The 27,452-nt window shown below is 47.1% G+C and overlaps 1 protein-coding gene across 1 annotated transcript; it reads left to right on the forward strand.

The window, feature by feature from the left end:
* Window positions 1-1,559: 1,559 nt before the first annotated feature.
* Window positions 1,560-20,352, forward strand: krcp (kelch repeat-containing protein; the record flags this gene model as incomplete). The annotated part of the gene is made up of 13 exons (XM_079580131.1): window positions 1,560-1,759; window positions 3,536-3,697; window positions 5,325-5,406; window positions 9,602-9,661; window positions 12,140-12,317; window positions 13,032-13,112; window positions 14,088-14,219; window positions 15,642-15,829; window positions 17,784-17,980; window positions 18,205-18,299; window positions 18,356-18,410; window positions 19,091-19,188; window positions 20,117-20,352. The coding sequence occupies 13 exons, from the start codon at window positions 1,560-1,562 to the stop codon at window positions 20,350-20,352; spliced, it is 1,764 nt and encodes a 587-aa protein (XP_079436257.1).
* Window positions 20,353-27,452: the final 7,100 nt, after the last annotated feature.

Below are 27,452 nucleotides of genomic sequence, written 5' to 3' on the forward strand. Positions count from 1 at the left end.
TAGACTGTTATGCTGCCTTCATGTGCTCTGGTAAAGATTATCCTTTCCAGTTTTGAAATGGAAATTATGAGTGCATTGTGCTCAAGTGCTAAATAGCTAAATGCATAGTGTCGGCTTCATAACAATCAGCTCAAAGACATTAAATCGTATAATCGCTGCTCTCTATCTTGTTGAAAGGTCAAAGGTTATCTCATCTCAGGAACTCTGTCATTAAATTGATCTCTTCTGCCCCTTCCAAATTCAGTAAATTGCTAAGAGGTCTTGCGCCAAACCGGATGTGCGTCAGCGTCCGCCGTGACAAGAAGCTTCCAAATAAGCCGAATGCCCATCTCACATAACCATATTTATGTTATGTGAGATGTGCCTCACGTAACCATATTTAAATAGGGAAAACGTGGAAGAGCTTGGTAGCTTCTATCTTGACCTGTTTTGGAGCTATAGAGGAGAGAGGGAGAGGCTAAATGCTAACGCCGTCTGCGCTGTGTTTACGTGACTGAAGGCACGGGGGAAGATCAGACAGGTCCTAAAGAACTCGTCAAAGCTCAGGTAAGAACATATCTCAGTATGTAAAAACGGTGGCCTATTCCTTTAAATGTCTCTATTTGAACACTATGTTGTTGCATATGCAATACAGTAGGTGGCGGCATGCGCTTTTGTTTGCCTGCCAATGACCATAAAGAAGAAGAACAGCAGCTGTTGGTGATGTCACTTCCCCTTCCTCTGGGTAAGGACGGTCGAATTGTGCAAATGCTGCTGAAGCTCTAGTTCACTAACTGCACAGATCTAACAGTTGACCCATGAAAGGTTAAGGGTCAGGAGCTAGTGTCAGTGCTTAGAGGCTACAGTTTGATGGTTTCAGACGCAGCCCTAGTTTCCTAGTGGAAAATACTAGATGCTAGATTAGATGGCGTTCATGTGCAATTTTCCACTCTGCAAGTGGTATATTACGAGAGCACATGAAGGCAGCAAAAGCTCATCAGTCGAGAAACTTTAAGATTTGGGTAAAACTGGAGAAAATACACTTGGTTAAGGTGGGGGTTAAGAGGTTAAAAAGATAGTAAGAAATACAAACGTAAAATATGCCAAATAATAACCTACTGTTTTAAATATGAACCCATGAATAGGTAAACAGACAAACAAACAAAAGACTAACCAACCAACCAACCAACCCACCCACCCACCAACCAACCAACCCACCAACCAACCAACCCACCAACCAACCAACCAACCAACCAACCCACCAACCAACCAACCAACCAACCAACCCACCCACCCACCAACCAACCAACCAACCAACCAACCAACCAACCAACCAACCCACCCACCAACCAAGCAACCAAATAAATTCAGTAATACATAAATAAATAAATACATACATAAATAATGGTTCTAATCTTAACAACACTGTTTGAGCCGACGGTTCTTGAACACAGCGTCTCACTTCGTCATGATGCAGCTTTCTGATTGGCTAACAGAACAAGCGCAATGTGTTTCAAATACACGCCCTCTCACGTTCAGCCGGGCGGAGTCTCCAATATGAGCGGTGTCTGGCCCCGCCCATGGCCCCGCCGTACGCCGCGCTACAAAACAGGCGCCACTCCCGCTCAGCAGAGAAGCGGAACTGGCGCGTGTGTTCATGTCTCCTGGCGGGAGAACTTCACCGAAGATACACTCGATCCACCGACCGGCCCGGGACCATGGAGGAGTTCGGGGTGTACGCGGTGTTTGGAGCGCACGGACCTCCGCAGAGACTCGTCTGGTGAGGTCTTTATGTTTGTTTATTCTGGTGAGGTCTTTATGTTTGTTTATTCTGGTGAGGTCTTTATGTTTGTTTATTCTGGTGAGCTCTTTATGTTTGTTTGTTTATTCTGGTGAGGTCTTTATGTTTGTTTATTCTGGTGAGGTCTTTATGTTTGCCTGTTTATTCTGGTGAGGTCTTTATGTTTGTTTATTCTGGTGAGGTCTTTATGTTTGTTTATTCTGGTGAGGTCTTTATGTTTGTTTATTCTGGTGAGGTCTTTATGTTTGTTTATTCTGGTGAGGTCTTTATGTTTGTTTATTCTGGTGAGGTCTTTATGTTTGCCTGTTTATTCTGGTGAGGTCTTTATGTTTGTTTATTCTGGTGAGGTCTTTATGTTTGTTTATTCTGGTGAGGTCTTTATGTCTGTTTATTCTGGTGAGGTCTTTATGTTTGGCCTGTTTATTCTGGTGAGGTCTTTATGTTTGTCTGTTTATTCTGGTGAGGTCTTTATGTTTGTCTGTTTATTCTAGTGAGGTCTTTATGTTTGTTTATTCTGGTGAGGTCTTTATGTTTGCCTGTTTATTCTGGTGAGGTCTTTATGGCCGCCCTTTTGCTCTGGAAAATGTTTTTTTTGGAAGTTTACAGCTTATACTTCTCTTCATCATCACAAATATCCACCGTCCACTTTGTGGCTTTCTGTTTTGGGTTTGAGATGGGCTCTGTGGGGTCTGTGGGGTCTGTGGGGTCTGTGGGGTCTGTGGAGCTCTGTGGGGCCTGTGGGGCCTGTGGGGCCTGTGGGGTCTGTGGGGCCTGTGGGGCCTGTGGGGCCTGTGGGGCCTGTGGGGTCTGTGGGGCCTGTGGGGCCTGTGGGGCCTGTGGTGCCTGTGGCGTCTGTGGCGCCTGTGGCGTCTGTGGGGCCTGTGGGGTCTGTGGGGTCTGTGGGGTCTGTGGCGTCTGTGGGGTCTGTGGGGTCTGTGGCGTCTGTGGGGCCTGTGGGGCGTGTGGGTTGTGTGGGGTCTGTGGGGCCTGTGGGGTCTGTGGGGTCTGTGGGGCCTGTGGGGTCTGTGGGGCCTGTGGGGTCTGTGGGGTCTGTGGGGTCTGTGGGGTCTGTGGGGCCTGTGGGGTCTGTGGGGCCTGTGGGGCCTGTGGCGTCTGTGGGGTCTGTGGGGTCTGTGGGGTCTGTGGGGTCTGTGGGGCCTGTGGGGCCTGTGGGGCCTGTGGGGTCTGTGGGGCCTGTGGGGTCTGTGGGGTCTGTGGGGCCTGTGGGGCCTGTGGGGTCTGTGGGGCCTGTGGGGCCTGTGGGGCCTGTGGGGTCTGTGGGGTCTGTGGCGTCTGTGGGGTCTGTGGGGCCTGTGGGGTCTGTGGGGCCTGTGGGGCCTGTGGGGTCTGTGGGGTCTGTGGGGCCTGTGGGGCCTGTGGGGCCTGTGGGGCCTGTGGGGCCTGTGGGGTCTGTGGGGCCTGTGGGGTCTGTGGGGTCTGTGGCGTCTGTGGGGTCTGTGGGGCCTGTGGGGTCTGTGGGGCCTGTGGGGCCTGTGGGGTCTGTGGGGTCTGTGGGGCCTGTGGGGCCTGTGGGGCCTGTGGGGCCTGTGGGGTCTGTGGGGCCTGTGGGGTCTGTGGGGTCTGTGGGGCCTGTGGGGCCTGTGGGGCCTGTGGGGTCTGTGGGGTCTGTGGGGCCTGTGGGGCCTGTGGGGTCTGTGGGGTCTGTGGGGCCCCCGCGGTGCCCAGGGCCCGACAGTGTCCAGAATGTTCTGTGATGATGTTCTTCTTCTCCTCACCTGCCGTCTTCTTCTGCAGCGATGGCGGCTCCGCCCGGGTGAGTGTGGCAGTCCCATCGTCGGTCCAGCAGGTGGTGCTCTTCAGCAGCGGGCAGTGGGGGGGTCGGGTCTGCGTCAACGCGGAGCTGGAGGACTCGGCGCGGACCCCCATCACCATCGGCAAACTCACCCCCTACAACAAGTGAGTCGCTCTGCTCGTGCGCGGTGCTCGTGCGCAGTGCTCGTGCTCGTGCGCGGTGCTCGTGCGCAGTGCTCGTGCACTCTGCTCGTGCGCGGTGCTCTTGCACGGTGCTCGTGCACGGTGCTCGTGCACGGTGCTCGTGCACTCATGTCCTGACCGCTTCCATCGAGTGGGGGCATGGACTTAGTCATTAATGGGGCCGGCTGAGGTGGATTTTTGGGTCCGATACCAACATGAAGGTGGTTGGCTGATATATAGGCCCATTTTAAAAAGAAAGTAATTTGATTTGATTTACTAAAAATAGGCTAAAGTTAAACGTTTGTTATTATAGTAAAGGTTTCAATCATACAAATGTACAAACATACACCAGAGTGTTTTTCTCAGGCCGGGGACGATCTGCACCAATGAGGCTGATGTTTGTATAAAATGTCTGGCCTATAATCCTGTGTATGAAGCTTCTAAACTGTGACAGCAGGGGGCGCTGTATGAGGGCCAGAGGGCTGCTTTATTCAGGACATTCATGTCTAGTCTGTACTTTCAAAAATCATCAGATTCTAAAACATATAAGGGTAAGTCTCGAGCTCCTATGATTCTAAAATGATAAGCAAAAGTCTGCAACATAAAACATATACAATAGGTGAACGTGCTTGTGTGTATGTTTCTGTCTAGCTTTGGGCCTCGTTTAAACTGCTTAAAGCCTGTTTTTTTTCTCAAAATCTCTCTGACCCATGTGACAACGCTGAGCTATGTCTCATATTTTTGGTATATTAGAAAGCCTAAATCTGTGATGGACCCGCGAGGGCGGGGCATCCCGCCTCTTGCACTTTTAAGGAACAGCTTCACAGGAGGAGATGGAGCAGCCATGTCTCTGGAGCATTACAATGACCAGGTCTGACCGCAGCCGTTTAGGGAGGTCTGAAGCCCCATTAGAATCCTGAGAGTCGCCCCTGGCCACAAGGGGGCGGCATTACAGCACTGTCAGCTCCCCGCCATGAGGACCACAGAGAAGCACGTTTCCCAAAGCCTAGGTGTGGAAGGCACACTTCAGAGGTAAAGGAAGGGACATCATGAAATAAAAAAGCTATGTTACTTCCACGCGGGAGGGGGGACTCTGAAGTGCTGGGGGGTGAGCAATTATTTAGCAATTATTATTTTAATAATTAAAAGTAAATAAATACATAATAAACAGTCAGAGACATACAAATACAAAGTAAAAGTGGAAAGGGGGACTGAACCTTATATCCTCTGCTGCTCCACCAAACGTCTGAATCACACCAGACATTTCACGTTAACAAAACAAATCGTAGATCAGTTTGATTTGTTTATATGAATTATTTGACTATATCTAGACCAAAAACTTTCAAACTATTTTTTATGTAAAAAGACAAGTAAAATGAACGCTGGACGTAGCAAGGCCACACGCTGACCAAAGGGAGGACACGCCCCCCATGCTGCCATTTGGCCCCTACGCCGTGTTTCATCCAACGCAGGGGGGAGTTTCTGTTATTTTTGTTTCCTTTTTGAATTGATACCGTCAAAACACCTGATTAAAACTTTTTTTTTTTTTTATGAAAATTTGGCGGGCCATCCAGCTGTGCAGTGTTTGACCCCCCCTGTTTCCTCACAGGTGCCTGTCCTGGGAGCAGTGGGAGGAGGACGCCTGGACTGACGGGGTCACACTCAGACTGTCTGTGGAGGGACACACTCTGGTCAGAGCTTCCTCTGTATCCTCTGCTCCCTCTGACCTGTCCTCTTCATCCTCTGACCTGTCCTCTTCATCCTCTGACCCTGTCCTCTTCATCTTCTGACCTTCTCCTCTTCATCCTCTGACCCTGTCCTCTTCATCTTCTGACCTTCTCCTCTTCATCCTCTGACCCTGTCCTCTTCATCCTCTGCTTCCTCTGACCTGTCCTCTTCATCCTCTGACTCTGTCTTCTTCATCCTCTGACCCTGTCCTCTTCATCCTCTGACCCTGTCCTCTTCATCTTCTGACCCTGTCCTCTTCATCCTCTGACCCTGTCCTCTTCATCCTCTGACCTGTCCTCTTCATCCTCTGACCCTGTCCTCTTCATCCTCTGACCCTGTCCTCTTCATCCTCTGACCTGTCCTCTTCATCCTCTGACCTCTCCTCTTCATCCTCTGACCCTGTCCTCTTCATCTTCTGACCTGTCCTCTTCATCCTCTGACCCTGTCCTCTTCATCTTCTGACCTGTCCTCTTCATCCTCTGACTCTGTCCTTTTCATCCTCTGACCTTCTCCTCTTCATCCTCTGACCCTGTCCTCTTCATCCTCTGACCCTGTCCTCTTCATCCTCTGACCCTGTCCTCTTCATCCTCTGACCCTGTCCTCTTCATCCTCTGACCCTGTCCTCTTCATCCTCTGACCTTCTCCTCTTCATCTTCTGACCCTGTCCTCTTCATCTTCTGACCCTGTCCTCTTCATCCTCTGACCTGTCCTCTTCATCCTCTGACCCTGTCCTCTTCATCTTCTGACCCTGTCCTCTTCATCCTCTGACCCTGTCCTCTTCATCTTCTGACCCTGTCCTCTTCATCTTCTGACCCTGTCCTCTTCATCCTCTGACCTGTCCTCTTCATCCTCTGTCCTGTCCTCTTCATCCTCTGACCCTCTCCTCTTCATCCTCTGACCTGTCCTCTTCATCCTCTGACCCTGTCCTCTTCATCCTCTGACCTGTCCTCTTCATCCTCTGACCCTGTCCTCTTCATCCTCTGACCCTGTCCTCTTCATCCTCTGACCCTGTCCTCTTCATCCTCTGACCCTGTCCTCTTCATCCTCTGACCCTGTCCTCTTCATCCTCTGACCCTGTCCTCTTCATCCTCTGACCCTGTCCTCTTCATCTTCTGACCCTGTCCTCTTCATCCTCTGACCCTGTCCTCTTCATCCTCTGACCTTCTCCTCTTCATCTTCTGACCCTGTCCTCTTCATCTTCTGACCCTGTCCTCTTCATCCTCTGACCTGTCCTCTTCATCCTCTGACCCTGTCCTCTTCATCCTCTGACCTGTCCTGTCCTCTTCATCCTCTGACCCTGTCCTCTTCATCCTCTGACCCTGTCCTCTTCATCCTCTGACCCTGTCCTCTTCATCTTCTGACCCTGTCCTCTTCATCCTCTGACCCTGTCCTCTTCATCCTCTGACCCTGTCCTCTTCATCTTCTGACCCTGTCCTCTTCATCCTCTGACCTGTCCTCTTCATCCTCTGACCCTGTCCTCTTCATCCTCTGACCCTGTCCTCTTCATCCTCTGACCTGTCCTCTTCATCTTCTGACCCTGTCCTCTTCATCCTCTGACCTTCTCCTCTTCATCCTCTGACCCTGTCCTCTTCATCCTCTGACCCTGTCCTCTTCATCCTCTGACCCTGTCCTCTTCATCCTCTGACCCTGTCCTCTTCATCCTCTGACCTGTCCTCTTCATCCTCTGACCCTGTCCTCTTCATCCTCTGACCTTCTCCTCTTCATCCTCTGACCCTGTCCTCTTCATCCTCTGACCCTGTCCTCTTCATCTTCTGACCCTGTCCTCTTCATCCTCTGACCCTGTCCTCTTCATCTTCTGACCTGTCCTCTTCATCCTCTGACCTGTCCTCTTCATCCTCTGACCCTGTCCTCTTCATCCTCTGACCCTGTCCTCTTCATCCTCTGACCCTGTCCTCTTCATCCTCTGTCCTGTCCTCTTCATCCTCTGACCCTGTCCTCTTCATCTTCTGACCTTGTCCTCTTCATCCTCTGACCCTGTCCTCTTCATCCTCTGACCTGTCCTCTTCATCCTCTGACCCTGTCCTCTTCATCCTCTGACCCTGTCCTCTTCATCCTCTGACCCTGTCCTCTTCATCCTCTGACCTTCTCCTCTTCATCCTCTGACCCTGTCCTCTTCATCCTCTGACCTGTCCTCTTCATCCTCTGTCCTGTCCTCTTCATCCTCTGACCCTCTCCTCTTCATCCTCTGACCTGTCCTCTTCATCCTCTGACCCTGTCCTCTTCATCCTCTGACCCTGTCCTCTTCATCCTCTGACCCTGTCCTCTTCATCTTCTGACCTGTCCTCTTCATCCTCTGACCCTGTCCTCTTCATCCTCTGACCCTGTCCTCTTCATCTTCTGACCTTCTCCTCTTCATCCTCTGACCCTGTCCTCTTCATCCTCTGACCTTCTCCTCTTCATCCTCTGACCCTGTCCTCTTCATCCTCTGACCTTCTCCTCTTCATCCTCTGACCCTGTCCTCTTCATCCTCTGACCCTGTCCTCTTCATCCTCTGTCCTGTCCTCTTCATCCTCTGACCCTGTCCTCTTCATCCTCTGACCCTGTCCTCTTCATCTTCTGACCTTCTCCTCTTCATCCTCTGACCCTGTCCTCTTCATCCTCTGACCTTCTCCTCTTCATCCTCTGACCCTGTCCTCTTCATCCTCTGACCCTGTCCTCTTCATCCTCTGTCCTGTCCTCTTCATCCTCTGACCCTCTCCTCTTCATCCTCTGACCTGTCCTCTTCATCCTCTGACCCTGTCCTCTTCATCCTCTGACCCTGTCCTCTTCATCCTCTGACCTGTCCTCTTCATCCTCTGACCCTGTCCTCTTCATCCTCTGACCCTGTCCTCTTCATCCTCTGACCTGTCCTCTTCATCCTCTGACCTTCTCCTCTTCATCCTCTGACCCTGTCCTCTTCATCCTCTGACCTTCTCCTCTTCATCCTCTGACCCTGTCCTCTTCATCTTCTGACCCTGTCCTCTTCATCCTCTGACCCTGTCCTCTTCATCTTCTGACCCTGTCCTCTTCATCCTCTGACCTGTCCTCTTCATCCTCTGACCCTGTCCTCTTCATCCTCTGACCCTGTCCTCTTCATCTTCTGACCTGTCCTCTTCATCCTCTGACCCTGTCCTCTTCATCTTCTGACCTGTCCTCTTCATCCTCTGACCCTGTCCTCTTCATCCTCTGACCTTCTCCTCTTCATCCTCTGACCCTGTCCTCTTCATCCTCTGACCCTGTCCTCTTCATCCTCTGACCCTGTCCTCTTCATCCTCTGACCTGTCCTCTTCATCCTCTGACCCTGTCCTCTTCATCCTCTGACCCTGTCCTCTTCATCCTCTGACCCTGTCCTCTTCATCTTCTGACCCTGTCCTCTTCATCCTCTGACCCTGTCCTCTTCATCCTCTGTCCTGTCCTCTTCATCCTCTGACCCTGTCCTCTTCATCCTCTGACCCTGTCCTCTTCATCCTCTGACCTGTCCTCTTCATCCTCTGACCTGTCCTCTTCATCCTCTGACCTGTCCTGTCCTCTTCATCCTCTGACCTTCTCCTCTTCATCCTCTGACCCTGTCCTCTTCATCCTCTGACCTTCTCCTCTTCATCCTCTGACCCTGTCCTCTTCATCCTCTGACCCTGTCCTCTTCATCCTCTGACCTTCTCCTCTTCATCCTCTGACCCTGTCCTCTTCATCCTCTGACCCTGTCCTCTTCATCCTCTGACCCTGTCCTCTTCATCCTCTGACCCTGTCCTCTTCATCCTCTGACCCTGTCCTCTTCATCCTCTGACCTGTCCTCTTCATCCTCTGACCTTCTCCTCTTCATCCTCTGACCCTGTCCTCTTCATCCTCTGACCTTCTCCTCTTCATCCTCTGACCCTGTCCTCTTCATCCTCTGACCCTGTCCTCTTCATCCTCTGACCTTCTCCTCTTCATCCTCTGACCCTGTCCTCTTCATCCTCTAACCCTGTCCTCTTCATCCTCTGACCTGTCCTCTTCATCCTCTGACCCTGTCCTCTTCATCCTCTGTCCTGTCCTCTTCATCCTCTGACCCTGTCCTCTTCATCTTCTGACCTTGTCCTCTTCATCCTCTGACCCTGTCCTCTTCATCCTCTTCCTCCTCTGCTCCTGTTTAAACGCTGGTCATCTTTGTTTCCTTCTCAGGGAAAACCCCTGTGGTCAGAAGCAGAGCAGATCCTGACTGTGAAAGAGTGCACACCCCAGGTAACATCTGCAAATCAGAACAGATTTAACATGAGTCATGACGAGTGATCCCCTGGTCCACATGACTGTTCTGCCCTCTGACTGGTCAGTTACTGGACTGACCACTCTTCTCCAAGTAGCCCCAGACCCAGCTCACGATGCTACAAATAAGGACAGAGATGTGTGTTATGCCACGTACAAGCTTAGCATAGTTTATGATAAATATTATACAGAATTGTTTTCATATATTTTTTTGAATATATAATTAATAATAATTATTCTTCAAATTTTGTCCTCACTTCTGTTCTTCTAGTCTGCCTGATACAGTAAATGTTATTTATATTTCGGTTGACCTCAGAGCCAGGATGAGCAGTAATGCAGGGAGGAGGAGGATTTATCCAGATTATTTGACTTGTTTGTTTGGTCTGGACATTGCGTGTTAATGAACATACATGGGGCTTTTGCATGTAAGTTTACACTCCTCGCTGGACTGTAGCCTTGGGCTAATTTCCATCCATCGCCCCCCACTCGCTCTCTCAAACACGCTCTCATTCAGCCTATTGTACATGTTTTTAGTGGTAGGGGAAACTTACGCAGACACGGGGTGAACATGTAAACTCAGTTACTGTAATAATAAGCTCCAGTGCTCATTTACTACGAGATAATGGTCAAATCACCAGCTCCCAGAAAAGAGCCGTGACTCCCATCATGACCAGCTTTACCAAACACGGCCACTGGCTTTTCTCTGACCAGTGAGGAACATCCTGCAAAAGTCTTCAACGTGAGGCTCCATCTTTACTAAAGTGTTTACCAAGTTTTGTGGGCGTGCCTGTTGCCCATGAATGAAATGGGTAATACTGGCAGTTCCCACTGCTACCTGCCAGGGGCGCTCCAGCTGAACGAGATGCAAACCGCCACAGCCGTCTGTTCCATAGAAAATCTAGTTTGGATGCTGTTAAACAGAATGGCAACACTGAGGTGCACAAACACCGGTGAATAAGCCACAGTTATGCAGTCACGTATATCACTTATATGGCAAATGGACGTGGAGCATTAAAGGGGGGGGTATTATGCAAAATCGACTTTTTCAAGCTTTACATCATGTTATTAAGTCATTCCCTCATTAAACACATGCCTGAAGTGTTGCCTTGGCACATTCACGTATTTTTGAGTAATCTGTAAAAACTCTGATGGCGGCCATTTTAGGGATAAAACGCCTGATTCCTTCTGGGAACGCCTCGACCTCCCGGAGACGCCCCGATCCTTTCGTCACCAGCCGAGTAACCAACCACTGCCCCTCAGCAGAACCCCCTCCCCGCAGTGTCTAGCCCTAAGATGTAAACAGAGTCATCATGGAGGATTAGCTTCATGTGTTGTGAACCGGAGCCACAGCAGACTTTTACAAAGACACACATCAGTGTTTCTGTTACCGAAACACCCAGGATTAAAACCCGTGACAAGAACGCTTATTTCAGTGTCTGGTTCTGCGCTGGGCCTTGATGATGCACAGAGCCTCCGGAGAAAGCTAATGCTAAGCTAAACCTCGGGTCATCACGTGAAAACGAGAAATATGCACAAATAAAGTCAATAAAACCACCACACACATAAAGAACCGTTTAACAATGATCACACACGGAGCCAGGCTTGTTGATTTGGAAGTTTATTGCTCACATTTCATCTACAGTGAGTCGTAGCCGAGTGGTTTTCTCCCGGAGCTAAGGCACTATTAGCCGCGACAAGCTAACAACCTTCACCTTCACAACATTCATTGAAAACAGGCAGCATATTATGCACAAATAACGTCAATAAAGCAGCAACTACTTGAAGCAGCCTTTACGATGATCACACAATGAGCCTGGCTTTACACATTTGTGGTTTATTGCAGACTTTTCATCAACAATGAGCTGTAGTCGATTATAACAAGCTAACGGGTAACCTCGAAAAACCACTGTCCACCTGCACAGATAATGTCCTTCTTTGAATCGTATGGGCTCCTGCAGATCCTGGTGTCGTCCATGGGGGTATAGTTAGAGATCCATAGGGCATGGCAGATGCAAAGAGAAGCCTCCAAACAGCAGTTATTTTTCAGGCAAGAGCCCCTTCCAAGCGTCCGGTGTGGAAGGTTCGTCTCCAAATAATATCCTGTGTGGCCATTGTTCACAAAGTGATAAACAGTAGCTCCTTTCCAACAATAAAAATTAAAATGCACCGATCGTAGTTTCAATACTGTTGAGACAAGCGGAGTGTTGTTGTGATGCCACAGACAGCGTGTGGAGGGGGCGTGTCGGAAAGGGTCAGAGGTTCTTAAAGAGACAGAGGCCTATTTCAAGTCATTTGCTACGGCCATTTTGAAAGAGCAATTTTATACAAGGCAGTTATTCTAATTTACTGCATTGACAGACCAACAGAAGGTTTCGTCATCATTGTAGTGTGATATAGACTGGTGCTATGTGGCTGAAAAAAGCATAATACCCCCTCTTTAACATTGGTTTCAATTAGGAGCCAGTGGCGCCCCCTGCAGCCCGTGACGTGAGTGTGAAGAGGAAGCGGGATCAAGAGGAGGAGGGGAGTCCCAGACCTGGAGACGAGAACTCCTGCCCCAACATCACCCCGGTGCGGAGGCCCCGGGCCAAGAGTGGGCTCAAACTGTTCAGCAGCGCACCAGAGGGGGGCAGCGGTGAGCACACAATAACACACATTATTAAATAGAATCATTGTATAGTAAGTTTTGTATGGGGATTGTTGTGACAAGTGTCACCCCCTAACATAAGTAGCACCTTCTGCAATACACATGTCCTGAATGTCTGAACCTCAAACAGATACGAATATCCAGCTTGTTCATGAACTGAACAAGATCCAAAAGCTGCTCTAAACAATATTTTTTAACCAGTAAGTCATCAAAGTAAAAGCATAAACTTAAATCTGGCACTATCCATTATTTAGATTTTGTTACAGAAAATGCCGATAATTTTGTCCATCATTTGTTCATAAATTCATTCATTTTTACACAAAAACATTAAATGAATTTGTATTTTTTTATTTATGTTTGTAATGGACAGGGAACGTTTGACTTGGATACCTGTACATTAAAATGTTTCCGTGTTCACCTGCAGTCCGTCTGTTATCACATGGAGCTTTGGGAACCCATTTATTTGACTGTAATAGAGTCCTCTTCCTTTTCCGCCATAGGCCTACTGTATATTTTAAACAGGATTTTGTTGACTGTTCGTGGAGGTAAGTCTCAGGCTCAAAGACACTTAGAATTTTAAAATGTTCTGTATAAACACGGAGCCAGTCTCATTTTTGGGGATTCCAGGGTGTGTCAGGATAGTCTGATAGATTGTCAGAGCTGAATCTCTAAATGTTTTCTTCCCCTTGTTATTATCAGCAGAAACCGAAACACAGGCTGCTGCTGGTAAAACTGCAAATCCAGCCAAGACCAAGAGCAGGACCAGGACCCCCACACAGAGCGGTGAGCCTGCCCCTCCTCGGGGCAACAGTTAACATAAAGCAGAAAATGGGTGGTTCAATATAATGGTATAAGTAAAAGTTTTCATATTGACATTTTAACATCTGTACCAAAAATGGAGTGGCTCACTTCTTCACTATTTTCATTGCTCTAAGCCTTAGCCTAAGCGCCTGCACTGATTCAACACGTGCAAGAAGATTGGAACAGTTAAACAGTGTATTGTGTGTGTGATGACTTTAACCTCTTGGATCATTGGTCTCTGTGTTTGGTACAGATTCGTCCCTCTCTCTGTCGTTGATGACCTTTTTGTGGCAGATTCTCTGTTCGTTCTTCTGTATTCAAGCACATGCAGCATGTCGTGCACTTATCCAGTCTAAGAATGTTGTTGTCCATCGTTTTACTTCTCGAGCGATGAGTCAATAATTACCGCGACAGTTCAAAATTGTGCCACCCCTAAATGTGCTGCAATTGATCTGGCAAAGTTTGGCCAAAGAACCTCCCTTTTTCTTGTTCTACTCAGAAGTGAACAGGAGAGGGCAGCAGAGAGCAATTCTGTGTTTTTGAAAGTTACAAATAAAAAGTAAGAAATGTGTATTTCTGGTAAATAAGAAAAGGCACACTGGATATTGTTTTCATTTGGAAATCAGGTATTTCATACACCAGTGATCAAAATTGCACATTGTGTGGGATAAAGTCGTTTTGTCTTATTTAGTCTTTGAATAAGCTAGTTTTAACTTCAAGCATCTGTAAACATTACATTTTTACCTTGTTTTTAGGTAAAAGCAAACAAAAACAAGGTAAAAGTAAGAATTAGATGTAAGCAAAGCCTTCTGGGAGAAGTATGAGACAATATGTAAAACAACTTAATGTGTAGAATAGACAATGTTTTAGTTCCAATTTCGTAACGCACAATCCAAAGGTGAAAATGAGAGAAATGGAGCCGACATGTGGATGAGCTGCAGTGTTGTTGTTTTGCAGCGGCCCTGCTGAGTCCGTCGGGCCGATGGGGGCAGACTCTGTGTCCCATCGATGCACAGACAGCCCTCCTGATCGGGGGGCAGGGCGCCCGCATGCACTTCTGTAAAGACCCCATGTGGAAGCTCTGCACTGGTCAGTATTCTCCACAGGCCTGTCCAGTGTCATGTCTTTGTGTGGGCGGGATTACGGAGCTGGATCGCTTTCTCTCAGGATAGGTTGCTATGGCAACATGCCCTGCGCGCCGGACCAGGCGAGGTTTCTGTATTTAGTAATAATATTTAACCAAGCGCTGACCTGTTTGACAATCAGCAGCAAGTCATCGTGGAGCTGAAGGGAAACTTTTTTAATGTATTCATTTTGCACAACACACGACTATTCACCTTATTCGGCCACGCCCACTTTTCCCTTCTTTTGCTTTGTCTCGGCACTTCCGTGGTCTCGGCACTTCCGGTAGAGTGCGAGCCGAGCAGCACATTAGTAATAATAATAATCTTTATTATATTCATACACCAGGCATCAAAGTTCTATACAATTACAAGAAGCAGATAAAGTCCATCAAAATGTATTATTTACAGTAAAAGGCAAGAGTGCAGATAAAATCCTGTGTCATATGCACGGGTAAACAGAACTGGTTTCAGCCTGTCTGAGGCCTGTCTCACATCTTCATGAAGGCGGTTTCAGATTTTAACTTTACCCTCAGGGCGTTTAGTCTTGACTCTGGGAACCACCAGGAGACCCGTCCCGGTTCTACCATGTCTGAGATGGACTTTGGTGCTAAACCATGAAAAGCAGAGCTATTCTCTGAGAGACAGGAAGCCAGTGCAGAGACCGGAGCACTGGACTAATATGGTCGTATTTCCTGGTTCTGTCTAACAGTGAGCAGCCGTTAGTCGTCTAACCTGTTTGAGAAACGTATCCATGCGTTTGTCTCTGGTCTTCTGGTTTTGAAGTATTACGAGTATTACGAGTATTACGAGTATTACGAGTATTACGAGTACGTGAAAAGGTCTTTTTCATGTCGTCATCTAACTCAAACCCATTCCTCCTCTTCTTTCTTTGCTCCCGTCCACCGCAGAGTGTGGATGACAAAGCGGAGGATTCTCTCCTCTGATTGGTCAAAGAGCCTCTTCTTATCTAAGCTGGAACTAAACCTGGTCTAGAGCAGGTTAGGGCTCAGGGTATGTTTCCATGGAGATCTACCCTGATACAAAGTTATCCAGCTTTGTAGTAAAAGTCAGCCTCAACTTTTAAATAGTTTTATGTCTTATAATAGTTGTTGGCATCAGACACTGAAGTGGGGGGGTCGCAAGATGATTTTCAGGCAATATTTTTGACATTTCTGACATTGAAGTGAATGTATTTTTGATAGAAAACAGCTTGTTTTAGTGATGTTAGGCCAAATATGAAAATAAACATCATTAAACCAGATTCAAAATGTTTTGCACCTTAAATGATTATAAATGCGAGTTACATTTTACACCACAGTGGTGGAAACTAGTAAACTAGTGGAGGTAGTAGAAGAAAGAAAGACGCCTCTGTCCCTTTGACCCCCAGAGGACCTAGGCTGGGTGGCTGCAGAGACCCTGGCAGAGGGCCCCACCCCCGAGGCGCGGATCGGTCACACAGCTGTGTTTGACCCAGACTCCAGTCGCATCTTTGTGTTCGGAGGCTCCAAGAACAACAAGTGGTTCAACGACATGCACATCCTGGACACGCACAGCTGGAGGTGGAGCACAGTGCAGGTATGGCCATCCACCAAGTGAAGGGGGTCAAAGGATAGAATACAACACGTACATACAACGAACGGTTCTTTCAGGCGAACGGTTCTTTCAGGCGAACGGTTCTTTTAGGTGAACGGTTCATTTAGGCGAACGGTTCATTCAGGCGAACGGTTCTTTTAGCCGAACGGTTCTTTTAGGCGAACGGTTCTTTCAGGCGAACGGTTCTTTCAGGCGAACGGTTCTTTTAGCCGAACGGTTCTTTTAGGCGAACGGTTCTTTCAGGCGAACGGTTCTTTTAGGTGAACGGTTCATTTAGGCGAACGGTTCTTTCAGGCGAACGGTTCTTTCAGGCGAACGGTTCTTTCAGGCGCACGGTTCTTTCAGGCGAACGGTTCTTTTAGGTGAACGGTTCATTTAGGCGAACGGTTCTTTCAGGCGAACGGTTCTTTCAGGCGAACGGTTCTTTCAGGCGCACGGTTCTTTCAGGCGAACGGTTCATTCAAGCGAACGGTTCTTTCAGGCGCACGGTTCTTTCAGGCGAACGGTTCTTTTAGCCGAACGGTTCTTTTAGGTGAACGGTTCTTTTAGGTGAACGGTTCTTTTAGGTGAACGGTTCTTTTAGGTGAACGGTTCTTTTAGGTGAACGGTTCTTTTAGGTGAACGGTTCTTTTAGGTGAACGGTTCTTTTAGGCGAACGGTTCTTTCAGGCGAACGGTTCTTGAAGGCACACAGATCTCAATTGTGAAAAGAGACGGATCATTTTTTTCAGTCAATTTCACCCAGAACTTCCCCGAACACAAGAATCAATCCAACAACGGAGAAACACAAGTGAAATCTTATGAGTAGAGTGAGTCGCAAATCGCAGACAACAATATCCAGTTGCCATGGCGTCTGAAGGTTAAAGCGATTTCAGGATTTTTGACATAGGGCCTCATTTCCTAGTTATCCAGAGATGTATATTTTTTTCATTCATGCAGTCCTTATAATTGAAGGGTGCATGTCTATGGTAACTAGTACCCTCATTAAAAACAGTGTGACCCGCTCCACAGAGCACCTGAGGCAAATCACTGATAACACCAGACTAACCATATACATGTCTGTGTCCATAGAATATTTTTTACCATTTTGCATTTAAAATATCTTATATTTGAGCAGCATTAGCTTCGTGGTTGCATAAGCTACGTGGCGGCGGAGTGATCTGCTAGAAAATAGTCCCTCAAAATGTGATTATTGATGTGATGCAGGTCAGTTATATTCCAAACATGACTCTATGGACACAGACATTTATATGGTTAGTCTGGTGTTATAAGTGATTTGCCTCAGGTGCTCTGTGGAGCGGGTCACACTGTTTTTAATGCAGGCTAGCTGATACCATAGAAATGCACTAGCCTAGCACTAGCCTAGCGCCACGAAACTCTTCAAACATAAGAACTGCATGAATTACAAAAAAAATATCTCCATAAATCAGCAACACTCTGGATAACTGGGAAATGAGGCCCTATGTCAAACATCCTGAAATATCCCTTTAAAGGGGCTAGATGAAAGTTGGCCATTTTATACTCACTACTGCCACCTCAGGTCATACGTAACAGCAGCTTCTATATTAAGCTCGTGCTTATTCGGACCCGAATTAACAACTTTGAGTGACCGTACAGGATTTTAGAGGCAGTTGTGGTGAACAGGTCTGAGCTCATTCTACACATTAGGACATGGAGGAACATGTAGGGGGAGGAAAATACATCATTTTAACATTTTTAAACTCTGAATAGTCCCTTTACGGTACAATGGAATAGTCCTTGGCATTTGACCCATGCCTTTTACGTCTAAAAGCTGCTAACTCCGCGGTTCTCTCAATTGTTAATGTGTGTGTGTGTGTGTGTGTGTGTGTGTGTGTGTGTGTGTGTGTGTGTGTGTGTGTGTGTGTGTGTGTGTGTGTGTGTGTGTGTGTGTGTGTGTGTGTGTGTGTGTGTGTTAGGCGCAGGGTAAGGTGCCTCCTCTGGCCTACCACAGCTGCAGCCTGTTCAGGGGGGAGCTGTTCGTCCTGGGCGGGGTGTTCCCTCGGCCCCACCCGGAGCCCGACGGCTGCAGTGACGCTCTGTACATCTTTGACCCGCAGCTGTCCATCTGGTACCAGCCCATAGTGACCGGGGAAAAGCCCCCGCCGCGCTCGGGGTAAGATGAATGCAGTTCATTAGTAACTGGAATGAAAACAACAGTGTATGCAGCCCTGTTACTTGGAGCCCTACAAACATGTCCTAAAAGGCATGAGATTCTTCAGTTCAGTCTTTTTCCAGGCAGAGTTTGTTTACATGGGGAGCAAAGGGAGGGCCATTTACAGCTTACAGTCATTTTCCAACAAACAAAAAGCGTGATGGAAGAGAATTGTCTGTTTGCAGTCACTCGGCGTGTCTGATGCAGGAGAGGAAGATTTACGTGTTTGGGGGCTGGGACACTCCTGTGTGCTACAACGACATGTACATGTTAGACTTGGGTAAGTTCCTCACCTCAGCAGCGTTTCCATGTGGGACTGACGAGGCTGTGTTTCAGGTCTGATGGAGTTCTCTGCAGTGAAAACCTGTGGACAAGCCCCTTCTCCCCGAAGGTAAACCTTTCAAATCAAAACAAATCATGGCTGTAGGCTTGTCAAAAATAGGTACTAAAACTAAACTGCAGAACCTATGAGATAATAAAGTCTAGGCCTGGGTACTGTTAAACATGCCAGCATCGGGAAAAAGATGGAGGTACTTCAGGTATTGGTAAAGTGTGGAAAGCAGATACAGAAAATCGATTAAATCATTTTATCTTTAGATCCAAGTTGCTGTTGGTGGAGGCACAGCACCAATATTTTCATGATTATAATTTTTTCAATTTTTTTTTATGTTGCCCCATTTTTTTCCTCGTTTCCCCAAATTATTCCCCATTTTTCACACGTTCTTTGACATTGGTGATGAACCCAAGTTTGCATAACATTGTTCTGTTTTCTGGTTCGAGATGACAGAAATGTCTGTATAGGTATCAGAAAAAAGTATTGTTCAGGTATAGAATCGAAAACGTTAAGGTACCAGTATCGAAAGAAAAAGTAATGGTACCCAGCCTTACTACATATCCAACAGCTTTCATGTATGAAGATGAATTTGAATTAGCCAGAACAGAACTCGTCAGACCTTTCAGGATCGGTTTTGATGGATGGTGTAAAGATGTTTAATTGCTCTTCTTTAGCATACAATGGAGTTTGAAACTGTAGTATTGTGACAGTATACTGTATATCTGTTGTGTGTGCAGTTGGCATGGCAGTGCGGTGCTCTCTGACACAAAGTTCCTGATCCACGGAGGCTACAGCGGGAACAACGCGCTCACCGATGCCTTCGTGTTTGATATTGGTAAGAAGGACACTCTAGGTTTTGTTAGTTGAAGCTGGCACCTACGTTTACGTTTGATCGTTAACTATTTCCTGTCCTTGTTTTAGCCCTAAGTATGGTCATGGTCACTTGGTTAAAGTGATAGTCTGCAAGTTTGCAAAGTGAGGAGAGATGGAGTGAGATTTGAAAGTATTTCCTCCCCTCTTTGACCATGAAGACTTGGTTTGCAGAATGAGGAGAGCAAGAACAAGCCCCTCCTCCTCACAGAAAAAGCTCATCTCATTGGATGACGCGGGAGGTTATTAGACTGTGTTTTTTGTGAAGTCCCTCCTTCCCAGATCTCAGCAACTAAACGCAAAGAGCAGCTGGTCCATTTGCATACGTAAAATATTTACACTTCCAGACTCTCATTTCAACTGATGAATTGCCATCATGGGCTTGATCAATTAAAATGTATAAACAAATGATTTACTATGCTACAATTAAAGTGCATATGACAGGTTTTAATGCTTTTGAAAATCTAGCTTATTAGACAGAGAACATCTGTTGTACAGTAAGTAATAATATTCATTTTATTTCAGTGAAGCAACAATTTAATAAATAAATGTTGGGAAGAAAAATTTGAAATTTAAATTTGAATATTTAAGCTAATGACATAAATAGAGGAAAGTTCTTTATTTCGGTTGATACTTTATGTGAGGCCACATACACGACGATTTTATCTGAATCTTCTGCTGAAATAAAACAGATAAAAGGCCAACAATTGGTTTACACCAAATTACAATAATAAAGCTCACTATTACTCCAAGAGATATAAAATATATGTTTTAGCAAAATCTTCAATATAATTGTGTGTGTTATGTTTTTTGCCAAACGTGTGTCTAATGTGTCATATGCACTTCAAAAGCAAATAAACAACTGTTTCGATACCTGCTTCTCTTCTCCGCAGACACCAACAGCTGGACAGAGGTGGCCCTTCCAGAGCTGACCATTCCCAGGGCCGGTCACTCCATCATCACCATGGAGACCAGCCAGGGACAGGGCGGGGCAGCCAGGACCCTGCTGGTGTTTGGTGGAGGGGACAACGAGGGCACTTTCTACGGTGACCTGACCAGTGTTTCTGTGGACAGACTGCTGAGAGCGCCCTGGACGACTGAGAGCGCGCACAAACCCAGCCTCCATTAACAGCGGACGGGCGAAGCCTTTTAATTGTACAGTACATGGGACTTGCATCATGCAAAATCCACTTTATTCTGATGATCTACAAGTCTTTTGCTTTATTCCCACAGGTTTAGTAATCCTCTGGTTGTTTCTTCTACTGCTGTAGCACTCTGATCTGCAATAGAACTCCAAAGTGTCCCCTGCATTTTTAAAATCAATAAATGATCGGATCCGTTTCGGTTACAAGCAGTGTTTCTGTGTTTGTTACAGCTATGGTTCATTTCCCTCGCTGCCAGCAGAGGGCGCTCCAAGCAACACACACAATTAAAGGACTAATCTCACTCAGAAATGGTCTTTTTCACACATTCCCCCCTGACGTTTTGAAAGATGATATGCCAACGCTGAAGTGGCCAATTTAGTCAGACGCAAAAATGAAAAGATTTGACTGAGCGGGATGTAGACTGAAATTGAGCATGATTTAAAGGAATAGGCCACCGTTTTTATATACTGAGACATGTTCTTACCTAACCTTAGCCGAGTTAATATATCCCCGTCTGGTCTTTGTCCGTGCGCTCTGCCAGGCAAACGGAGCACATACGCAGCCTCTCCCACATGTCACATAGCTCCAAAAAAGCTCACGATAGAAGCTACCAAGCTCTTCCACGTGTTCCCTATTTAAATAAAGTTACGTGAAGTGTTTTCATGCGAAGTATATTTACACAGAAATGTAGCATGTGGATTTTATAAGCAGATAAAAAGGGGGACTATATTGTGAGGCGTAATGATACGAGGAGCAAAACGTCCGCGCAGTAACTCCTAAAGACTTCCCCGCTCACTTCCGTCAATAGAAGCTGCATGACTTGTAGAGCAGCAGAGAACAGTTGAAGAAGCGTGGATAACTTGTGAACGATGCCTTTTACGTGCATCGTGCCGGGCTGTGATAACAAGCAGAAAGTATATAGTGTAGTAATGTTTCACAGATTTCCAACTCGCCCCGGACGACGACACAGGACTCGGGAGCTCCACCATGAGGTAGGAATGCGCAGCACTTTCCCAAAATATATTTTCTGCTTGTTGTAAAAGGCTCTGTACAAGTCACGCAGCTTCTACTGACGGAAGTGAGCGGGGGAGTCTTTAGGAGTTACTGCGCGGACGCTGTGCTCCTGTATCATTACGCCTCACAATATAGTACCCCTTTTTATCTGCTTATAAAATCGACATGTTACATTTCTGTGTAAATATACTTCGCATGAAAACACTTCACGTAACTTTATTTAAATAGGGAACACGTGGAAGAGCTTGGGAGCTTCTATCGTGAGCTTTTTCGGAGCTATATGACATGTGGGAGAGGCTGCGTATGTGCTCCGTTTGCGTGACAGAGCGCACGAACAAAGACCAGACGGGGATATATTAACTCGACTAAGGTTAAGTAAGAACATGTCTCAGTATGTAAAAACGGTGGCCTATTCCTTTAAGGGCTAAAACACCTGGATGGAGGTTTCACCTATTGTGCATGTTTTTGGTTGAAGGGGGTAACCCTAGGGGGAAACACTGGGGAGAGAAAAATGCAAACTCCATTTAGCATTTGCCACAATTTGCTGAACAAACACGGCAAAACATGTTTTAGCTGAAATACTGTATTGGTCTATACTTTACTGAACCTGCATGTCAGTGTGTGGATATATCCATTATTCAAAATGAAGGCCTTAAAAGTCATTAAAAAGCATTCAGTCTGATTCACATTGGGGGCGGTAAAGCGTCCTCACCAATAGTAAAACCAAACCTACGCCTCCACGAAACACGAGGCGGCGGCGGTGGCGGCAGCACGTCCTCACAGCCTGTGTCAAAGGCCCCTCTGCGGAGACTCCACATGAGCATCAATGTGAGGGTCATGACTGGACTGCTAAAGAAGTATAAAGTTGTGATCCAAATAATTCAAAGTAAAATGTGAGTACTGAGGAACTTGAGAGTTGAGAGTAAAAGTCGATAGGTCTGATAGACATGAAAATAAAATAAATAAAAATGCAAATATACAAAAGATCCATGAAACACAAACCATTTATTTCATGCAACACACAAAGCTTTTTCCGCTTAAAGATTTACTCAGTGGCCCTCATTATGATAAATGCCATGGAGAAATCCTAGCGTTATTTGAATGAAACGCCCAAAAATATTCATAATCAGGAGACCTCACCCACAGGTTTTACGGCACGCACGAAACACGGCAAAAAAGAACATTTCTTCAACCAGGAAATGATAAAGAGTTGTTTTTAACACAACAAATATGATATTTTTGCGCATGAGAAAAATTAAAGAATCTATTAGAAACCCACAATAACCTTATAGCCAATCCAAGATCACATTCAAAAAAGAAATAGGTTAATAAAAATAAAAAAATAAAAGTTTATTAAATACGCTGTAGGCCTAAATAGCCTTTCAGCCTGAGCAGAGCTTTCCTCCGGGAGGGAACAGGTGCGCGGAGCTCACAGCCAACCGGAACCTAACCAACCCGTCCGGACCGAAGAAAGCTGTGGTGCTGTCGGAGGATTTATTTGACACCTGGGCTGCTCGCGCCACGGAATACGTTCCACAGACTTGACGCTCAAAGCAGCCAGAACACGGAGCAGGGTCTCGCGAAGACCCAGGTGAGTCCCGGTGTCCCGACGGCAGCGGCTTGAGGCGGGGCAGCCATCCACACAAAGTTTGCGCAGCAGCAGCAGCCTTTTATGTTTAAAAAAGAAAAGATGTAAAAAACACCATGAGTGTCTCTCTGGCCCGCAGTCCAGGTTCTAGTGTCTCTGGTCGGGCTGAGCCTCTGGGCTCGTCCCGTGCCGTGGAGGAGCAGGTCGATGCAGCGCAACATTGAATCAAGTCTGCCCATAAACATTTACGCTGTAGCCGTGTTTCATGTTTAAATCACTAATGTGGATGATATGCGACGTGGCAATGCAATTCATGCTGCTAAAAACTGTTTTCCAGCGCGGTTTCGTGTTTAGTTAAACTGGTGTATCATGTGCACCACCTCCTGACCTGGTGTAGGATCTGAGCGCACCGTACGCCAGGTGTACTTTGTGCTCAGATTGATAAATGCCAAAACAGGCGGTAGTTTTTCGTACACCCCACATACGCTCTGATTTCACCGTACGCAAGTTTGATAAATGAGGGCCATTGGAACGAGTAACTATTTTTGTTTACTCAAGTAAGATGCTCCAAAATAATATTAAGTAAGTAGATGTGAAAAAAGGCCCTATACCCATTTAAAAAAAAATAACACACGATGAAAGAGGAAGCCCCTACATTCAAATGTTAGTTTTAGGCCCAAACTCAACCATAACTTATCAAACATATTTGTTGCATCCCAATTCTTCACAGGGACGAGTTGTAGGGTCACTTTCACAGAAATGCTAGAAAAGTTCATAAAATTGATTTAAAAAAAACAACAACCTTATTATATGCACAGTGAAGCACAAAACCCATTTTGTTAGATTACTACTTTTTTTTTCAAAATCCGCCTTTAAAGGGACTATACAGAGTTTAAAAATGTTAAAACAAAGTATTTTCCTCCCCCTACATGTTCCTCCATGTCCTAATGTGTAGAATGAGCTCAGACCTGTTCACCACAACTGCCTCTACAATCCTGCACTGTCACTCAGAAAGTTGTAACTTCTGGTCCGAATAAGCACGAGCTTAATATAGAAGCTGCTGTTACGTATATGACCTGAGGTGGCAGTAGTGAGTATAAAATGACCAACTTGAATCCAGTCCCTTTAAGAAATACAATTTCTTAAAGCTACTCAAGTACATGTCCTTGTGTCATGTAGCCTATTTGATTAAATGCAACTGAGTACGACCCGCCCCTGAGTGTGATAGTTTCCGAAGCTATTACAAAATGGAAGACACAAGGGAGTGAGAGCTGTTCTGACATAATGAAAGCGGCTCATCGGGCTCAGGGGGGGCCACAGTGGAGGTGATATTGTGTGAGAGGATCAAGAGAACATGGTGCTCTGTGGTTCCTGGAGCCGCTCTGTGCTGAGTGTTCTTCTGAGCACTGATGGTGGCACAGCCTGTCCTCGTTTTGCCCACGCGGTGACTCAGCCGCTGCCAAACTGTTGGGTGAAGAATCATCCCTTCATCTCAGATCTCACTTTTCACTCCTCGGTAAACAAAAAACGTCCCATTACAAATATAGGTCTTGATGATGATGACAGAAATCTTCATCTACTCTTGGTTCTTCCTCTAGGCCTCTGTCATAGGGACGTGTCTCAGGTCATAGGGACATGTCTCAGGTCATAGGGACGTGTCTCAGGTCATAGGGACATGTCTCAGGTCATAGGGACATGTCCCAGGTCAAAGGGACATGTCTCAGGTCAAAGGGACATGTCTCAGGTCAAAGGGACATGTCTCAGGTCATGAGGGACATGTCTCAGGTCATGAGGGACATGTCCCAGGTCAAAGGGACATGTCTCAGGTCAAAGGGACATGTCTCAGGTCATGAGGGACGTGTCTCAGGTCATGAGGGACGTGTCTCAGGTCATAGGGACGTGTCTCAGGTCATGAGGGACATGTCTCAGGTCATGAGGGACATGTCTCAGGTCATGAGGGAAATGTCTCAGGTCATAGGGACATGTCTCAGGTCATGAGGGACATGTCTCAGGTCATGAGGGACATGTCTCAGGTCATGAGGGACATGTCTCAGGTCATGAGGGAAATGTCTCAGGTCATAGGGACATGTCTCAGGTCATAGGGACATGTCTCAGGTCATAGGGACATGTCTCAGGTCATGAGGGACATGTCTCAGGTCATGAGGGACATGTCTCAGGTCATGAGGGACATGTCTCAGGTCAAAGGGACGTGTCTCAGGTCATGAGGGACATGTCTCAGGTCATAGGGACGTGTCTCAGGTCAAAGGGACATGTCTCAGGTCAAAGGGACATGTCTCAGGTCAAAGGGACATGTCTCAGGTCATGAGGGACATGTCTCAGGTCATGAGGGACATGTCTCAGGTCATGAGGGACGTGTCTCAGGTCATGAGGGACATGTCTCAGGTCATAGGGACGTGTCTCAGGTCAAAGGGACATGTCTCAGGTCAAAGGGACATGTCTCAGGTCAAAGGGACATGTCTCAGGTCATGAGGGACATGTCTCAGGTCATGAGGGACATGTCTCAGGTCATGAGGGAAATGTCTCAGGTCATAGGGACATGTCTCAGGTCATGAGGGACATGTCTCAGGTCATGAGGGACATGTCTCAGGTCATGAGGGACATGTCTCAGGTCATGAGGGAAATGTCTCAGGTCATAGGGACATGTCTCAGGTCATAGGGACATGTCTCAGGTCATAGGGACATGTCTCAGGTCATGAGGGACATGTCTCAGGTCATGAGGGACATGTCTCAGGTCATGAGGGACATGTCTCAGGTCATGAGGGAAATGTCTCAGGTCATAGGGACATGTCTCAGGTCATAGGGAAATGTCTCAGGTCATGAGGGACATGTCTCAGGTCAAAGGGACATGTCTCAGGTCAAAGGGACATGTCTCAGGTCATGAGGGAAATGTCTCAGGTCATAGGGACATGTCTCAGGTCATAGGGAAATGTCTCAGGTCATGAGGGACATGTCTCAGGTCAAAGGGACATGTCTCAGGTCAAAGGGACATGTCTCAGGTCATGAGGGACATGTCTCAGGTCATAGGGACATGTCTCAGGTCATAGGGACATGTCTCAGGTCATGAGGGACATGTCTCAGGTCAAAGGGACATGTCTCAGGTCATGAGGGACATGTCTCAGGTCATGAGGGACATGTCTCAGGTCATAGGGACATGTCTCAGGTCATGAGGGACATGTCTCAGGTCATAGGGACATGTCTCAGGTCATGAGGGACGTGTCTCAGGTCATAGGGACATGTCTCAGGTCATGAGGGACATGTCTCAGGTCAAAGGGACATGTCTCAGGTCATGAGGGAAATGTCTCAGGTCATGAGGGACATGTCTCAGGTCATAGGGACGTGTCTCAGGTCATGAGGGACATGTCTCAGGTCAAAGGGACATGTCTCAGGTCATGAGGGACATGTCTCAGGTCATGAGGGACATGTCTCAGGTCATGAGGGACATGTCTCAGGTCATAGGGACATGTCTCAGGTCATGAGGGACGTGTCTCAGGTCATAGGGACATGTCTCAGGTCATGAGGGACGTGTCTCAGGTCATAGGGACATGTCTCAGGTCATGAGGGACGTGTCTCAGGTCATGAGGGACATGTCTCAGGTCATAGGGACATGTCTCAGGTCATGAGGGACGTGTCTCAGGTCATGAGGGACATGTCTCAGGTCATAGGGACATGTCTCAGGTCATGAGGGACGTGTCTCAGGTCATGAGGGACATGTCTCAGGTCATGAGGGACATGTCTCAGGTCATGAGGGACATGTCTCAGGTCATAGGGACATGTCTCAGGTCATGAGGGACGTGTCTCAGGTCATAGGGACATGTCTCAGGTCATGAGGGACGTGTCTCAGGTCATAGGGACATGTCTCAGGTCATGAGGGACATGTCTCAGGTCAAAGGGACATGTCTCAGGTCAAAGGGACATGTCTCAGGTCATGAGGGACGTGTCTCAGGTCATAGGGACATGTCTCAGGTCATGAGGGACGTGTCTCAGGTCATGAGGGACATGTCTCAGGTCAAAGGGACGTGTCTCAGGTCATAGGGACATGTCTCAGGTCATGAGGGACGTGTCTCAGGTCATAGGGACATGTCTCAGGTCATGAGGGACGTGTCTCAGGTCATAGGGACATGTCTCAGGTCATGAGGGACATGTCTCAGGTCATAGGGACATGTCTCAGGTCATAGGGACATGTCTCAGGTCATAGGGACATGTCTCAGGTCATAGGGACATGTCTCATGTCATGAGGGACATGTCTCAGGTCATGAGGGACATGTCTCAGGTCATGAGGGACATGTCTACACACTCAGTTCTGCCAGTCAAAAACAGAATGACACTGCAGTGCACTCGCATGGCCTGCAGGTGGCGACACATGAGCACAGTAGTTTCCTTAGCGACACAGTTTGTGTCACTTAAAACAGCGCGGGATGAACTTGTTCAGTAGTTTAGTTATGGGATGAATGAACTCAGTTA

The sequence above is a fragment of the Gobius niger genome (genome assembly GCF_951799975.1).
Source record: "Gobius niger genome assembly, chromosome: 21".
In the NCBI taxonomy this organism is placed as follows: Eukaryota; Metazoa; Chordata; class Actinopteri; order Gobiiformes; family Gobiidae; genus Gobius; species Gobius niger.